The sequence below is a fragment of the Metopolophium dirhodum genome, chromosome 2 (genome assembly GCF_019925205.1).
Source record: "Metopolophium dirhodum isolate CAU chromosome 2, ASM1992520v1, whole genome shotgun sequence".
NCBI classification, from domain to species: domain Eukaryota; kingdom Metazoa; phylum Arthropoda; class Insecta; order Hemiptera; family Aphididae; genus Metopolophium; species Metopolophium dirhodum.
Genome location: NC_083561.1, coordinates 8830926 through 8845767, shown reverse-complemented (window position 1 = coordinate 8845767; position 14842 = coordinate 8830926). Strand labels below are relative to the sequence as shown.

The 14842-nt window shown below is 27.0% G+C and overlaps 1 protein-coding gene across 2 annotated transcripts; it reads left to right on the top strand.

The window, feature by feature from the left end:
- The first annotated feature begins 532 nt into the window (after positions 1-532).
- On the top strand, positions 533-14842 carry LOC132938362 (uncharacterized). Of its 2 annotated transcripts, none has more exons than XM_061005148.1 (17): positions 533-973; positions 1861-1949; positions 2017-2157; positions 2224-2369; positions 2427-2614; positions 2675-2808; positions 2878-3033; positions 3098-3173; positions 3268-3492; positions 3850-4203; positions 5251-5437; positions 6986-7200; positions 7265-7700; positions 9883-10400; positions 10488-10623; positions 11484-11627; positions 14176-14842. In XM_061005148.1, the coding sequence occupies exons 1-17, from the start codon at positions 755-757 to the stop codon at positions 14376-14378; spliced, it is 3567 nt and encodes a 1188-aa protein (XP_060861131.1). In that variant the 5' UTR covers positions 533-754; the 3' UTR covers positions 14379-14842. The 2 variants fall into 2 exon arrangements, with proteins under 2 accessions (XP_060861131.1, XP_060861130.1); XM_061005147.1 differs by having other exon boundaries at positions 11484-11876.

The following is a 14842-nucleotide window of genomic DNA, read 5'->3' as shown; positions in this document are numbered from 1 at the left end:
GGTTCAGGAGTCGACCAACATATTTTTAAAACGTCATATTATATTTTGCACAAAATCCATGCGACAAATATTAATTGAATTTAACCCGCGATATTAACAAAGAGATTTGTGTTTGTTTAGTAAATAATAATCTCATAATTATTATCCCTTTCTTGTTTGGCGTTCTTTTGTAATGAAATAAGTAAATAACTAAATAATAAATATCAAAATAAAGTATAAGCCTAATAAATCCGCGAATTGTTGCGTCACAACTCACGAAAACAAATATCAAGTCGAGCCGCACGGCGTCGGTGGCTGTGGCAGCCGCGGCCAGTGCAGACGTGCACTCTGCAGTGTCAGTGCGCGCACCGTCTGCACTCTGCACTACGCCACCGGCACCACAAATTCTGAAATGCACAATATCACCGCGGTCGTCGGTGCAGCGCCGTCGTTATGATGATGATGAGTACGAATAGGAGGAGGAGGAGGAGGAGTCGTGATGTTGTTCCAACAACAACACAACTACGCTCCGCCACCGCACTGCCACAACCGCTCCGTCTCTGTTATCAGGCGCGCGACGCGTTGTTGTTGTGCGTGCGTGACCGATCGCGTCCATTTACCCCGTGTGGCCGTGTGTCCGGAGACGCGATATCATCATCATCATCATACATATCCACCACACAGCACACACACACGCGCGGCGCATACGAGAACCTTTTTTTCGTTACAAGAGATATAGTATTTATTTTTTTTTGCTAAAAATTAAGAGAAAACCATGAGCATTACCGTTGCGGTGAACGCGACTGACGGTGCGAACGTTCCGCAAGCGGCCGTTTGTCAATCGGCGGCGCAACACAACAATTGTGGCGAGTACAACGGTGGCGTCGGCGGCGGCGGCGGCAACGGCATCGACAGCGGCGGAATCGGCATCGGCGTCGACGACGACGACACGGCCGTTTTTGACCACGAAAACATGGAACGACGACACGTTCAGGTACGTGTATGCGCTGTTGTTTGTCGTTTTGGATGGAGGACGAGTTAGTTGAACTCGACTTGTTATCTAGTTAGCAAAAACGTTTGCTGACGAATTACACATGTGCCGTGTTCAACTGTCGTGATGGGTATTGGTTGCCGATGAATAGTTATTTGGTCGGAGACCATGCAAGTTTTTCTTTTTGTACAATCGTTTTTGTAGGTACGCCTCGATATAACACATTATTGGCCGGTAACGTGAGATGCATGATCGATGACGTTACCATCAATTTTGCACTATGTATATGATTTATAAAAGTTTTATGTGTTCTAATTTTTACAACAACTATCTAATGCTATGTTATGGTAATTATTGCATGTTTATATTTTTGTCGGAAGTAGTACTTACACAAGTGTTTTTTTTAAACATCTGTACGAATTATGTGAAAGAATTCTTCAAGCTTTATGTTTTTTCTCTTGCTTTAAATTTAAATTCCTTTAAATCGCATTTAATAAGAATTATTCATTTTCATGAATATAATTTTTTTCAAAATGTAAAAAATTAAAAATGTTACCTACAATTTGAATATTTGAATATTATAATTATAATAACTTGTTGGTTTTACTACTTATCAGTAAGAATATAATATTTGCCATTCTGCCTATTTGGGTACTATGATGAATGTTAGATTGAAAAATATCATACGATTTATAAGATACTTGTATTTTTATGGTTTTTGAAATGTAACAAATAAACAATACCTAGCTATAGCAAATTTATTTGAGAAAATAATGATTTTCTACAAAATCACTTATTACACAATACTTTTTAAATTTTTTTATATTATTTTGTAAAGTACTTTTACTTATTCTTTTAGTTGATTAATAATGAATGTATTTGGGTTTCAGCTTGAAAAAGATTGTAGAGACCTTTTAAATCAAAAAGACAAAGAATGTTCCTATAACTTCAGTGATTTCATTATAAACAAAGAATTAAAGTAATAATATAATTTTATACTTCAATATGTTTAATATGTTACTTATATAATTGTTTATCAACACTAGTGAAGAAAATGAAGTGCAAAAATGGGAGACAAAATGGAATTCTCTTATGTCTTACATTCGTACTGTATATCGAATGGCTATGGATGGTGTTGAAGTTGAACGCTACCCACCCCATAATATATTTAAAGAAGCCGCTCACGAGTAAAATTAACTTATTTATAAATTTATAATGTTAAAATGTTTTCATTTTCAATTTCAATTTTCTAGATCTAAAAGTTGTGATTCTTATCATGTATTTCAAAATGTCGAAAACCTTGTTATGGAATTTGTATTAGAAGCAAGGTCTAGGCAAGTGCAAATACTAGAAAAAAAGAATAAAGAAACACCAGAAATGCCTCAAGTTTTTGTATTTTGTAAGTTATTTGGAATTATTCTATTAAATTGTATTAACATTATTATTTTATTTCTAGGTTTATTAGACAGCTATCGAAGATTAATGGCTGCTACTGATCATTTAAATGATGTTATTAAACCTATTGAAGAATATCATCTATCAAAATTTAATTTAACATGGCGAATGATGAATCAATATTTGTTTCACAGTCGACTTTATGCTGATAGAACGATATATCATCTTGTAACTACATTTGTGGAACAAGTATGTTTTGAAACTATGATTTATTTTATTTTATTAAAATGATAACCATTTTTTTGTTAGATTGCAACAATACCAATATTGTCAGAGTCTTTATTGAGTGCAGGTATAATTCATGATTATACAAAATTTGTACAGGAGGTAAAACTTAATATAGCACAATGGGCAGAAGCAAGGACATGTATTCATAACATTAAGTAATAATTGTATAAAGCATTTAATGATATTTTAACTTAATACTATTTAATATTTATTTAAATAAATAGATGCAATGAAGTATGGGCTATGGGTGCAAAACAATATAAAGAATCTATGTTAAAAGAAGATAATGGTTTGTTTTCTTCTTCAATGCCCACAAACGATGATTTGGTAATAGATCTTACCATCCCAACACCACCTCAATCACCAGCTCCTGAGTATCAGTTAGTTTTAACTAAATTGTAATTTTGTGCAATTTATAGTAATATATTTTCTTTTAATTTCTAGGGAAAGAGTAGATAATGATAATTGTGAAGATATAGATGATGACGGAGTTTCTAATTATTGTGATTGCATACATACTGTAATTACCTAACCAATTCATATATTTAATCTGTTTATTTAAAATTTGGAGTTACTAAACTACTAATTGTAATATACATATTTGTTAAATGTAGGTGGAAACTCGGAAAAATTCTTCTGTAGATTTTGATCCGTGTGTGCAGAATGGAAAATCTACAAATTTACAAGAAACCGAAGATATTAATTCAATTTCATTTTCTTACTCTAATATGAAAGAGAAAATGCTATGTTATTATACTGGTCAAACATTTACTGATGAAGATGAAAAGTCAGTAACAGAAAATATAACTGCAAATATAACTACAAATCTTGGAAAAAAGGTAAAAATAATTTTTTTTATTATTTTGTAATCTTGCTTTCCTTTTTTTATTTAATTAAACCTATTTAACTAAGTAATATTATATTTTCGTTGATAATGGTTTTACTTATTTGAATATCTCTAACAATGTATTTTGGTAAAATTATAAATGTTAATTTTTTCTAAATGTTTACATATTTAAATAGATATACCTATAACGTTGTAAACATTGCAACACAAGGTGTTCTACTGTATAAAATGTGTAATTAATATTCATGTTGGATAGAAACTGGTGGTGTTTATTTAATTACAAATATGTTTCATATTTTGTTTGATTCTATTGTACTAATGGAAAAACATACTTGATATTTTTTTCTAGGTACTTAACTCAGATGCTCAAATCAAGTCAAAACCTGCGGTTAATGTAAAATGTCCATCAACCATTGACAGAAATGTAACATGTAAAGTTGAAATAGAACAGTTACCTAAAAGACGATATCCATATCCACATGTAAGTAAACCTACAGAACCAACTACTAAACCAAACAATCGTCCAGTACATGGTCATTCATGTCATAAACATACTGAACATGTAAAACGTATGCATCATCACGATGAAACATCAGAATGTAGTTCAGGCCGATCAAGTCAAGATGATAGTTGTTCAGAACGTTCTTCTTCAAGTCCAAGGCAATGTGACTGTTGTTATTGCGAAGTTTTTGGGCATGGAGTTGTAAGTATTTAAATAATAATATTATAATTATACTAGGTGATTCATTTAACAAAAAACTATTAACATTTTTAAGGGGATTGGAAGCTGTGATTTTCTGTGGAACATGGAACATAAGAATTTAGATTTTATTTCAATGTATCGATTGATTTAGTTAAGCGATAAGAATTCTAAAACCAATTTGAATTTATCCAAATGAATATTTTAGATAAACCTTCCCACATTTTTTATTTAATCTCCTAAATCTTAAAAAAAAAAATGGGAAATGGAAAGGAAATGGTATATTTAAATTTATTGAGAAGTTAAAATCAAAAAAATTAAAATCTGGGAAAGTCGATCTCAAGTAGACATTACGACAAATTGAAATCTGTTTTTAGAATTCTTATTGATTCACCAGATAAATTTGTAAGTTGGAATGAAAACACGTCTAAATTCCTATGTTCCACGTGTGTTAGACCAATACAGAAAATCACTGCTTCCAATCCTCTTAAAACAATTTTCTTTACATAATTTGAAGTCTTTATTAAACATATTTTTTTTGCAATTTTTAAAGGTTTTAGTTTTTTAATGACAGCATACACTTTTAATCTCATATTATTCAAAAGCAAAATATTGTTTGAAGTATTTCAATAAATAAAAATTATATTTTAGACATGTAGGTAGATAATAAATATGAAGTTATAAGAATTTGAAGTTTAGATTAGTGGAGTAATGGAACAATATTTCTTGCGTTACCCCTATTACCCCAAATATTCGTCCAAAATTTGTTGCATTCCAAAAAGTATTCTGCTTTGGAGTAATAAATTAAAAATGTGAGTTGTCAATAATAACAATAAAAAAAATCATAAATAATAATGACAAAAAATTATAATAATGTAATTTTTGTTCTAAAATCTTATTTTGTAACAATCTAAAATTATGTAAAAAAAATATATTTCAAAACCATAAATAGTTTTTGAAATAATTAGTATTTTTTGATAAAAAAAAAAATCACCTGGTACATTGATACATTTTGAATTTCATAAGTAAATATTTCATAAAAAATTTTAGCCTTCTGTTGCACCTGTTAGTCGTAATTATCAAGAAATGAGGGACCGGTTAAGAAATCTTTATTTGTTAAAAAAAGCCAAACAAACTAATGAAACTATTAAACAAAAACAAAAAGAACCCAATGTGCATAGACCACTTCCTGTTCATCCACCTAAACATCTTCCTCAATCAGTAACTGATAAAACTGGTGAGTAAAAATATAGTTTTTTTTAAACATTTTAATCATACATTATTTGTAGTTTAAATTATATTACCTTGTTATTCTTACATTTTAAATATGTTTTAATTTAATATATAAAATTACCTATATATTATAATAATGTAATAACCTATATAATATATAAACTATATAATAACATATATATTTGTAGATTCTAAGCGGAGCGATGAATGTATTGATTTTACAATGATGTGTTTTTTTTTTTAATTTTAATTTTTGTGTGTCATCACCGTTTAGGGCAGTAAAACTGCTTCAATTTTCTTCAACACTTGTTCTATGGGAAAGTGATGCATTCCTAGTTGGTGCATTTGGAAGGACAAAATTTAAAATTCCCAATAGTTTTCAAAAGCGCCGAGACAAACAACATAAAAATTGAAGGGAAAACATGACATTTTCACTGGTTGTTTATATTTGCATTTTCTATACACAATAAAATATTTAAAAAAAATTTGATTTGTTACGGACATTTTCAGTTTCCAATTTTATTAGTTTTTCTTTCTATGAATGTCAATAAAAAATGTATGTTCTGTAAAAAAGCTTGAAAATTGAATACAAGGCTTCTAATATTGTTACAATTACATTTAAAAAATATTAAAAATCGATAGCCACATTTTTTTTTTATAAGCATTTAAAGTTTAAATCTTGACAAAATTCACAGTTTGTTTTACAATGTTGTTTACAAATTATAACAAAAAACGATATACCAACTTATCTAAAACATTAATCTTGGAGTAGTTCTGAAAAAATTGTTATAAACACCTGAAATTCAAGTTGCATATTGTACACATAATACCCATATTTAAAAATATTATGCATGTTATCTGTTGATGTAGAGAGGATGTTTTAGTTTATTTGAATATGATAGTCCAACAGACTTAGAAGCACTAGTATTTGTATGGATAAAAGCAGTATTTTAATACCTAAGACAAAAACCAGGTCTTCGATCTTAAAAAATTGAATTAAGGTTTTTTTTTTTTGGTTTCTTAAAATAAATAAGGGTGTTACCTCAATAAATATTTAAGGTGTTTTAAATAAAAACTGTGATTTAGTTATTTGATGTATACAATTGTAAATTTTGTTTCTATATCAATGATATTTTAAGTAATAATATAATAATGATTGATATTTCACCATAAAATGAAAATAATTTTTTTTGGTCCTCACTGATAATCAGAATATTTCCTAAATATCTGGTGTTAATAAAGTTAATAGATCCAAGAGATATATCACTTACTTAATTTATTTTTTGTATCCAATGTTATTAAGTATTTTAAGTAATAAAATAGTTTTTTTAAATACAATTATGGATAATACATAAAATTGTTTATATATTTAAGAAAAAAAAAACTTGACACTCGTTTTGGGTTTGCTAAAAAGCTAATAATTTATAATTTAAATCTAAATTTTTATAGGTATAGTGTGTATTATTATTTTTTTTTGTTTCTGAATCACACTTTATGTTCTTAATATCCAAAGTTTAATTGTAACTAAAATATTTATTTAATTTATGTATAGGTGCTATTAGTGGTGTTCAACAACAAAAAATAGAGCCAATAGTTGTAACAAAAGTCATTAACGAAAAACTGAAATATAATAGTGAAAATCTACCCGAAAACTTTCTAAAAGAATTATCTGAAAAGCCTATTGATGAAATAGTCAATTTTATCGAAGGCAATAAAGCAACCAATGAAAAAAGAGCTGCAAAAAAAGCTAGACGTAGAGAGAAAAAAGTATAATTTTTAATTATTCAAAATTAATAAACCTTTGTATTTAAATTCAAATTTTTTTAACTAGGAGGAAATTGAGAGAATAAAAAAAGAAGAAGAAGAAGCCGAACGTAAAAGAATTGAAGAAGTACTCAAAAAACAAGAAATTGAAAGACTGAAGCGCGAGGAAGCATTAAAAAAAGAAAAGAAAAAAGGAAAAAATCAAAACAAACAGCAAAAACAGAGTCAGCAACAAAAGCAAGTTACTAATTCTAAAACTCATCAAATAACCAAGCAACAAGTACAGCAAAATACTCAATCTTCTAAAAAGAAAATCAAGCAATCTCAGGGAAATAGTAATAAAGAAACTGTATCAATAAAGAAAGATGATAAATGTAAAAAAGATGATGTGGAGGGTGCAAAAATGGTTACAATAAAGAGAGATTCAGATAGTTCTAAAGTAACCATTACTTTTAGAGGAGCAGTAGAAGATGATGTTTTATGTACTTTATATGACAATGAAGGTGAGAACATTTGTAATAACTTATTAAATAATTTTATTTATTTTGTATCACTTTTCAGTAGGTTTCTATTTGTTTCGATAATAACAATTTTAAAAAAATGCTTAAAAACTAGGCTTCTTCAACGATATCAATATCGCAAACTTTTTTTCAGAAATTTAGGTATCGATAATCGGTGTACATCAAGATAAACTGATTTTCATGCCAAAGCTCTTAAATAATGTATTTCAAAACAATAATTTGTTAATATAATACCCACTAGTTACGACCTAGTACCCAGTCAATTGAGTATTTGAGTATTGGCATTTATGATAGTCATAGAGAATAGAGATATCAGAATATCGATCTATCGATACCTAAATTTTTTTTTTTCAATATCGCACAATTCAAAAATATATATTGTTGAAGAAGCCTATTAAAAACCTTAGATTTTGATCAGAAGAAAGTTTACAATAATATGTGGTTTTTTTTGTGTTAGAATGTCATGTTATGGTACATAAAATGTGTTTCAATTTAGATAGGTAGGAAATTTGATCTAATACTTTAGGGTGTAAAAAATAAGGAAATCCTTAGTACTCCCACGTACCATTTTCCAGTGGCCCGTGTTACATTTCAATTTAATTTATAAAAATATAAAATTTATAGATTTTTCTATATTTTATTTTATTATATTTATAAAATTATTAAAATTGATATAATGTTTATCGTAAAACGTAGATATAAATTATTATCTAGTATTGAACTATTAAATGTAAATAATATTATATTATTTATAGGGGTATAGTTAACATTAGGTATTTTTTTTTTGCTTTCCATGTTCTCTGTCCCGTTAGATTTTTATACATTTAAAATTGACCCTCTATTAGCATTAAATTGCCTATCTCTGCTATACGTGATAGATTTAACAAAATATTTTGATTTATTTTGTGCTGTTAACTGACATTTTCAGTTTCCAATTTTTTAATTTTTCTATTTATGTCAATAATTTATTTGTTGAGTAAAAAAACTTGAAAATTTAATACAAGGCTCTTAATATATTGTTACAATGACATTTGAAAAATATTTAAAATCCATAGTCACAATATTTTTTTACAAGTATTTAAAATTTAAATCTTGACAAAATTCCTAAAAATGTTGAAAATGTGCAAATTATTTAGTTAGAAATTCATAAAATATTTTCTTTTTAAATCTAAGATTTGAAAATGTAATCAAGATTCCTTATGTTTGTCTACTTTTATCAAAATAAAAATGTCTAGAAGAAAGTCAAATTAAATTTTTATGAGCATTTGAAGTTTATATTTTTCTAACATTGAATATTCACCAGATTTTTCAAGTAGCGATTTTCTTATTTTGTTTTAATTCAAAAACGAATAACTGTAGATACATGAAAATTTGACTGAATTTTTATATTTTTATATTTTATACACCATAATAATTTTGAATATATTTTGACTTGTTTTGAACTGTTAGCGGACATTTTCTATATTATTGTTTTTTTCTATAAATATCAATACAATTTTATTTTTTTGTTCAAAAAACGTGGAAAATAAATACAAGGGGCTCCTGATATATTGTTACAATGGTAGTTGAAAAATATTTAAAATACATAGGCAAAATTTTTCATATAAGCATTTAAAGTTCGTTTTTAACAACATTTATCAAATTTTAAATGATGTTGAAGTTGAAAATTTATAAAATGTTCAACTTTATAGCTAAGAATTGAAAATTTAAAATAAGGTTAATTGGCAAATAAGTTTTTCTATAACCAAAAAATCTCAAAAATGTAACAACAGTTTTTTTATTTTCAAATTTGGACGAAATTACATATTAAATAACCAAGAGTAAAAATTTTAGTTATTTTGTTGTAATTTTACAATATTAATTCAACTTACCGGCTACCGTATTAATAAGAAGTAATAACAATAGGTATATATTATATTATAAAATATCCACACTGACAAACCGTCTCCACACATAATCATATATAATGATATATCATTGAATTTAAATTTAATACCATCCATTATACAGTGACCCACTTGTAACCTACCACACAGCAAAGCGATATCCACTTATCCACCTTTTTTTCTATTGCTAATGTCACAATTAACTTTTTATTTTTCCTCTAGTCTTATTTATTTCTTATCCAATATAAGTTATATGTTGAATCTTTTTTTATTTTCAGCTATTAAAGCAATTCAGAGATTGTGTGATAAAAGTAAACAACCTCAAAATATAGTAGAAGATAAACCTAATAAAAAGAGAAGTAGGAATCGTAAAAAGAAACAACCTGAACCTGAAAAACCTGAAACTCAACTTCATTCAAAACCAGTAGAAAGTGTGTTGATTACTAACAAAAATGCACCAAAGTTACCAACAAATATGAAATGGTATTGTTCGCCAGATGTTAACATCACACCGGTGACAAGTTCTTCAAATTCTGTTCAGCCGAAACCTAACACAGTGTTAATAAAACGAAGTAATAATAATCAAGTATTCACACGCCCTCTACCACCACCGTCGCAGCCAATGCCACTTACAAGTCCAACAGCTATACAAATAAATGAGGCTGTTAATAAAATATCTTCATCATCAGTTCCTATTGATATTGGTAAATTACAGTTACCACCTGGAATTACAATTACTAAACTTGACCCATGTGATTATAAACCGCCAAGAGATATTCAACAATCAACTGAAAAGGTCAGTTTTATTTGACATAATTCATATGATTACACTCATTTTTTTTATATATTATTTACTAATAATGTAATATTTTTTATGTTTTAGTCTAAACCCGCATCATCCTCACAACAATTTCCATTTGCCTCAACTGCTACAATGACACCGTTTACCATGCAGCAAAATGCTCAAAATAATGTTGTGGTTGTTAAGACTGATGGATATGATTATGAAGGATCAACTGGTAATTATTTGGAAAAAATTTACTATTTAAAGTTTTATAGAAATTTGACTTGAATAAAAATAAGTGCAATAGATACATGTTATAATGGTGGTGTATAATATTAAAAGTTATGTCATTTATTACACAGAGTTTCTCTGTGGAGGTTAATTACTCAGTAACTCAAATAATCAAGTCTAAATATCCGTTAATGCTCAAAACAACCATACATTTTTTACATTTTTAATAAAACATAATATACATTTTACATTTAAATCAATTGATATTCAATGCACCTTTTTAAAAATATTATTAAAAATAAATAATAATATTATATTATATTCTAAATAAATTTAATTGTTTATACAAAAACAATACATATATACATTCATAAATTTAAATAAAACTTGTATGTTTCTTTTTGTAACAGTTTTCATTGTATGAAATATTAATTTGTTTTAATAAAACTAGTAAAAGTGTATGAAACAATTTTTTTTGTTCTTGAAAATTATGACTAATGACGTAATTATTATATTAAAATGATGGATTGATAGATCAACGACAATGATGTACTTCCATCATACATGGTTGTTTTTAGATGAAATTTAAAATTAACCATTTTATTTTAGCAAATTAATAATTTCGGTTTTCATCAATGTATAGTGTTTATTTAACAAATGTACCTATGTTTTTAATGTATAATTTTAAAAATATTTTCTATTATTTACTTATTTTTGTTTCATAGCTTACTTTTTTAAATCTGTTATTTGCACAAAAATAGAAAATAATATTGATTGAATAATGAATAATAATACAAAACATTACATAAATGTTTAGCTATTTAAACTATCCAAATTTTATATAAAACCTAACTTTACTTATAGAATGGAGTGGTACAGCAAGTAAACGTCATAGACGTCGTAAGAAAATCAATGATGGTAGTTTAGATGACACAAACTCAGAAAATATTCAACCAGGTTTTACAATTACTAACAAATCATCAGCAAGAGAACCATGTAGTGCAGAAGGTAAGACCATCGCTGGACAAATACCAACTAACACACAACGAACTATGCCGTTGCCAGTGATTATTCAAAGGCATGGTGGTATGGTTACTATAAGAAATCCACTGTACCAGCGCAATGATGATGCCATTCTGACAGAAAATAAAGACTTACAAGTTAACAGTGGCGATGACGTCAACGCTAATCCGTCTGGTAAGCGAAGACGTCGTCGTCGTCGGGTTAAGGGCGGCTCCAAACAAACGGATGTTGAGGGTGAGCTTTGCTGATGTCCTCCCTAATTTCCTGTAAATGAAAAATCCTTTAATCATATTTTTTTCCTATGTTGTAATATATAGCAACTAGCTTTTTTTTTTAAATTTTATTAATATGACTACAAAGTAAATTACACTTGTATAAAACAGAATTATCACCCAAAATATTTTTTCAACCTATTTTGTAAAGAAATTTACTTATGTTATTTCTTAACTTTTAAATTACAACAATTATATAAAACGACAATAGCAATTTTAAAGTAATAATTCCTTTAAATTTCTGAGCACTAAAGTACTTAATAAAATACTATTTTTATTAGTTGTTAAAATTTTAAATTGAAAATTCGTGAGAAGTTCATTCTTTCTATACAAATATTATAATAATTGAAATACACATGTTATTAAGAATATTACTTATTTAATATCAACAGTTTAAAATTTTCTATAGCTTATTATTTCAATAGATCTGACACTATTTTATACTTTTTTTTTTTTATTATTATTCATAATTTGAATTATTATTTCGTATTATTAACTTATGGTTTAAATTCTATAAGACATCAATAATTAACCTAGTGTATTATATAATTTATAGCAGTAAATTTTCATGTTAAATTTTTCTTAAAAAGTTTTCTCATGAAAAATTTACAAACCCTTTTGAATGTTAATAAAACATTTTTCGTACATAATTTATTTGCTACCCATGTGAATTATTTTGTATAGACAGTTCAATTATAAAATAAATAAATATTATTTGAAACACTAAACCGTGAATATGAAACTGATTTCATAATAATAATATAAGGCAATTATTTTTTAAATTCCGATCTATGTGATGAATGTATTATAATTATAATTTGTTAAAATATTGTGTTTACAATGTTTAAATTTACAAAAAAACTTTTCGAATCAATAAAAGTATCCATCAATAATGCTTCAATGCTTCAACTGAAAATATTATTAGAATTATAGTGTATTCAAATTAATATATAACTGTTACTATTGATAAAATAGAATGTCCACTAATAACTAAATTATTTAATACTAAGAATAAACACCTACTATAATTTTGTATAATATCTACCTCATTTATGTGATAAATACCTATATAATTTTAAGTATTGAACAAAGAGTACAAATTATACGTCCAATGAAATGTAAATACTTTATACTTGAAATAGGCTGCTTTTTTATGGTGATGGCAGTTTTAGCCCTGATAGTTAAGATTCAAACTTGTTGCATGCTTGTTTTTGCAGCTTTATTATTATTTTTTTTTTTTTAAATTAATATTTCTTTTGCTTTTACTCGTGTTTTGATTTGCTTAAACAATTAAATAATTTTTATATACAAAGTTGTATTTAGATGATTTGTGTAATTTTTCTATGAGTTATGACAATTTATAATATTTTTATTTCACAGTGTTTGAAGTTTGAACATTGGACAGAAAAATAATTATTAAATTATATTTTTGTTGTACTTAAATAAACACAAATAATAGTTTTTTATAACAGTCCAATTTTCAAAATATGATTTTATTTTGTTTTTTATTTTATACATTTTTTGTTTATTTTTTTTTTTTATGTTTAGTAATTGTTACATAAACAAACAAAAATCAATATTCTTTAGGTAGCTCTAGAGGTCTGCTTTTATTTTGTTGTATCAAAGATACGAGTTGAGTTTTTCTTTTGTTTTTTTTATCCATTTTGTGAAAATAATTGTTGACAATTATATATATTTACTTAAAGTATTCTTACTATTTATTTCTTAGTAGGCTTTTTTTTTTTACTTACAAGCATTATCCTATAAAATAATTAACAGCTATTAAAAATAAATAAATAAATACATTTAAAAAAAAAAACAATCCTTTATACAATATAATTTGCTTGATGGTTTTGGATTTCACACTCGCACGTGTTGATATTTATATATTATTATAAATATATTATTTTTGTACAATTTCATAAAGCACATTGCTTGTGTGGGGTCTATTAAGTTAATTCCAAATTAATTTGGACCGTGCTTTCTCGATCGTTAGCTTGTACAAACCAAAGTATGTAACATTTTCTTTCTGTTCCTGCCAATGGTATTATCCTTTTTGCGAAACTTGTAACAGATAAACTAAATTGATAGGATTCATATCATGAATCTATGATACGAGCACAACTACAACTTTTTTACAATATAAATCTAACTTATAAAACATCAAGACTCATTAAATATAACAAATTGTAGGCTTATATATATAATTAAGATCGAGAAAGTAAATCTCCAAAAATGAGTGTGTTTGTGGCCGTTTGCAGAAAGCGTGTTCGAGCCAAAAGACATAGACCCGGAGGATGGGGAAATGGATGATGATGAACGAGAATTAGAAGAATTTAAGCGGTTTTGCTTGCAGTCAGTGCCTCCACAGCGCAAAGAAAAAGTACACCTGAACATCAAGGACATAGTTTTGAAGAAAAAGAGTACCTCCGCGGCAGCAGCTGCTGCAGTTGGGTGTGTGTAACATTACATTTTTTCAACCCTTTCAAATACGTTGTGTTCTTTAGATCCCTCATTATTTTTCATATTCAACTGTAAGACTTGCAGTGTTTCATTGTCTCTCTTTTGAAAAACCTATTTTTCCTTTTTTTTATATCTGACGTGATTCGTATTTTAAGTTAAATTTACAATTTAAGTAATTTTTAGACCCAGACTTAACTTATAAGTATTTTTTTTTATGTTACTATGCATGATATAATTTGTGCTCTATCAGTGAATGTTTCAAATAATTGATGTAGAACCAAAACCATTGAGCACATTTAAAATGATTGTATAATATTATAATAAATGGTATTTGAATATATATGTATATATTATATATATATATGTATATATAATATTACATACATCAGCGCCTGTTATTAGTATTATGTTAAAAGTCAACAGATAAGAAAATAAATTTGGTGTACATATATTTAAAATACACTG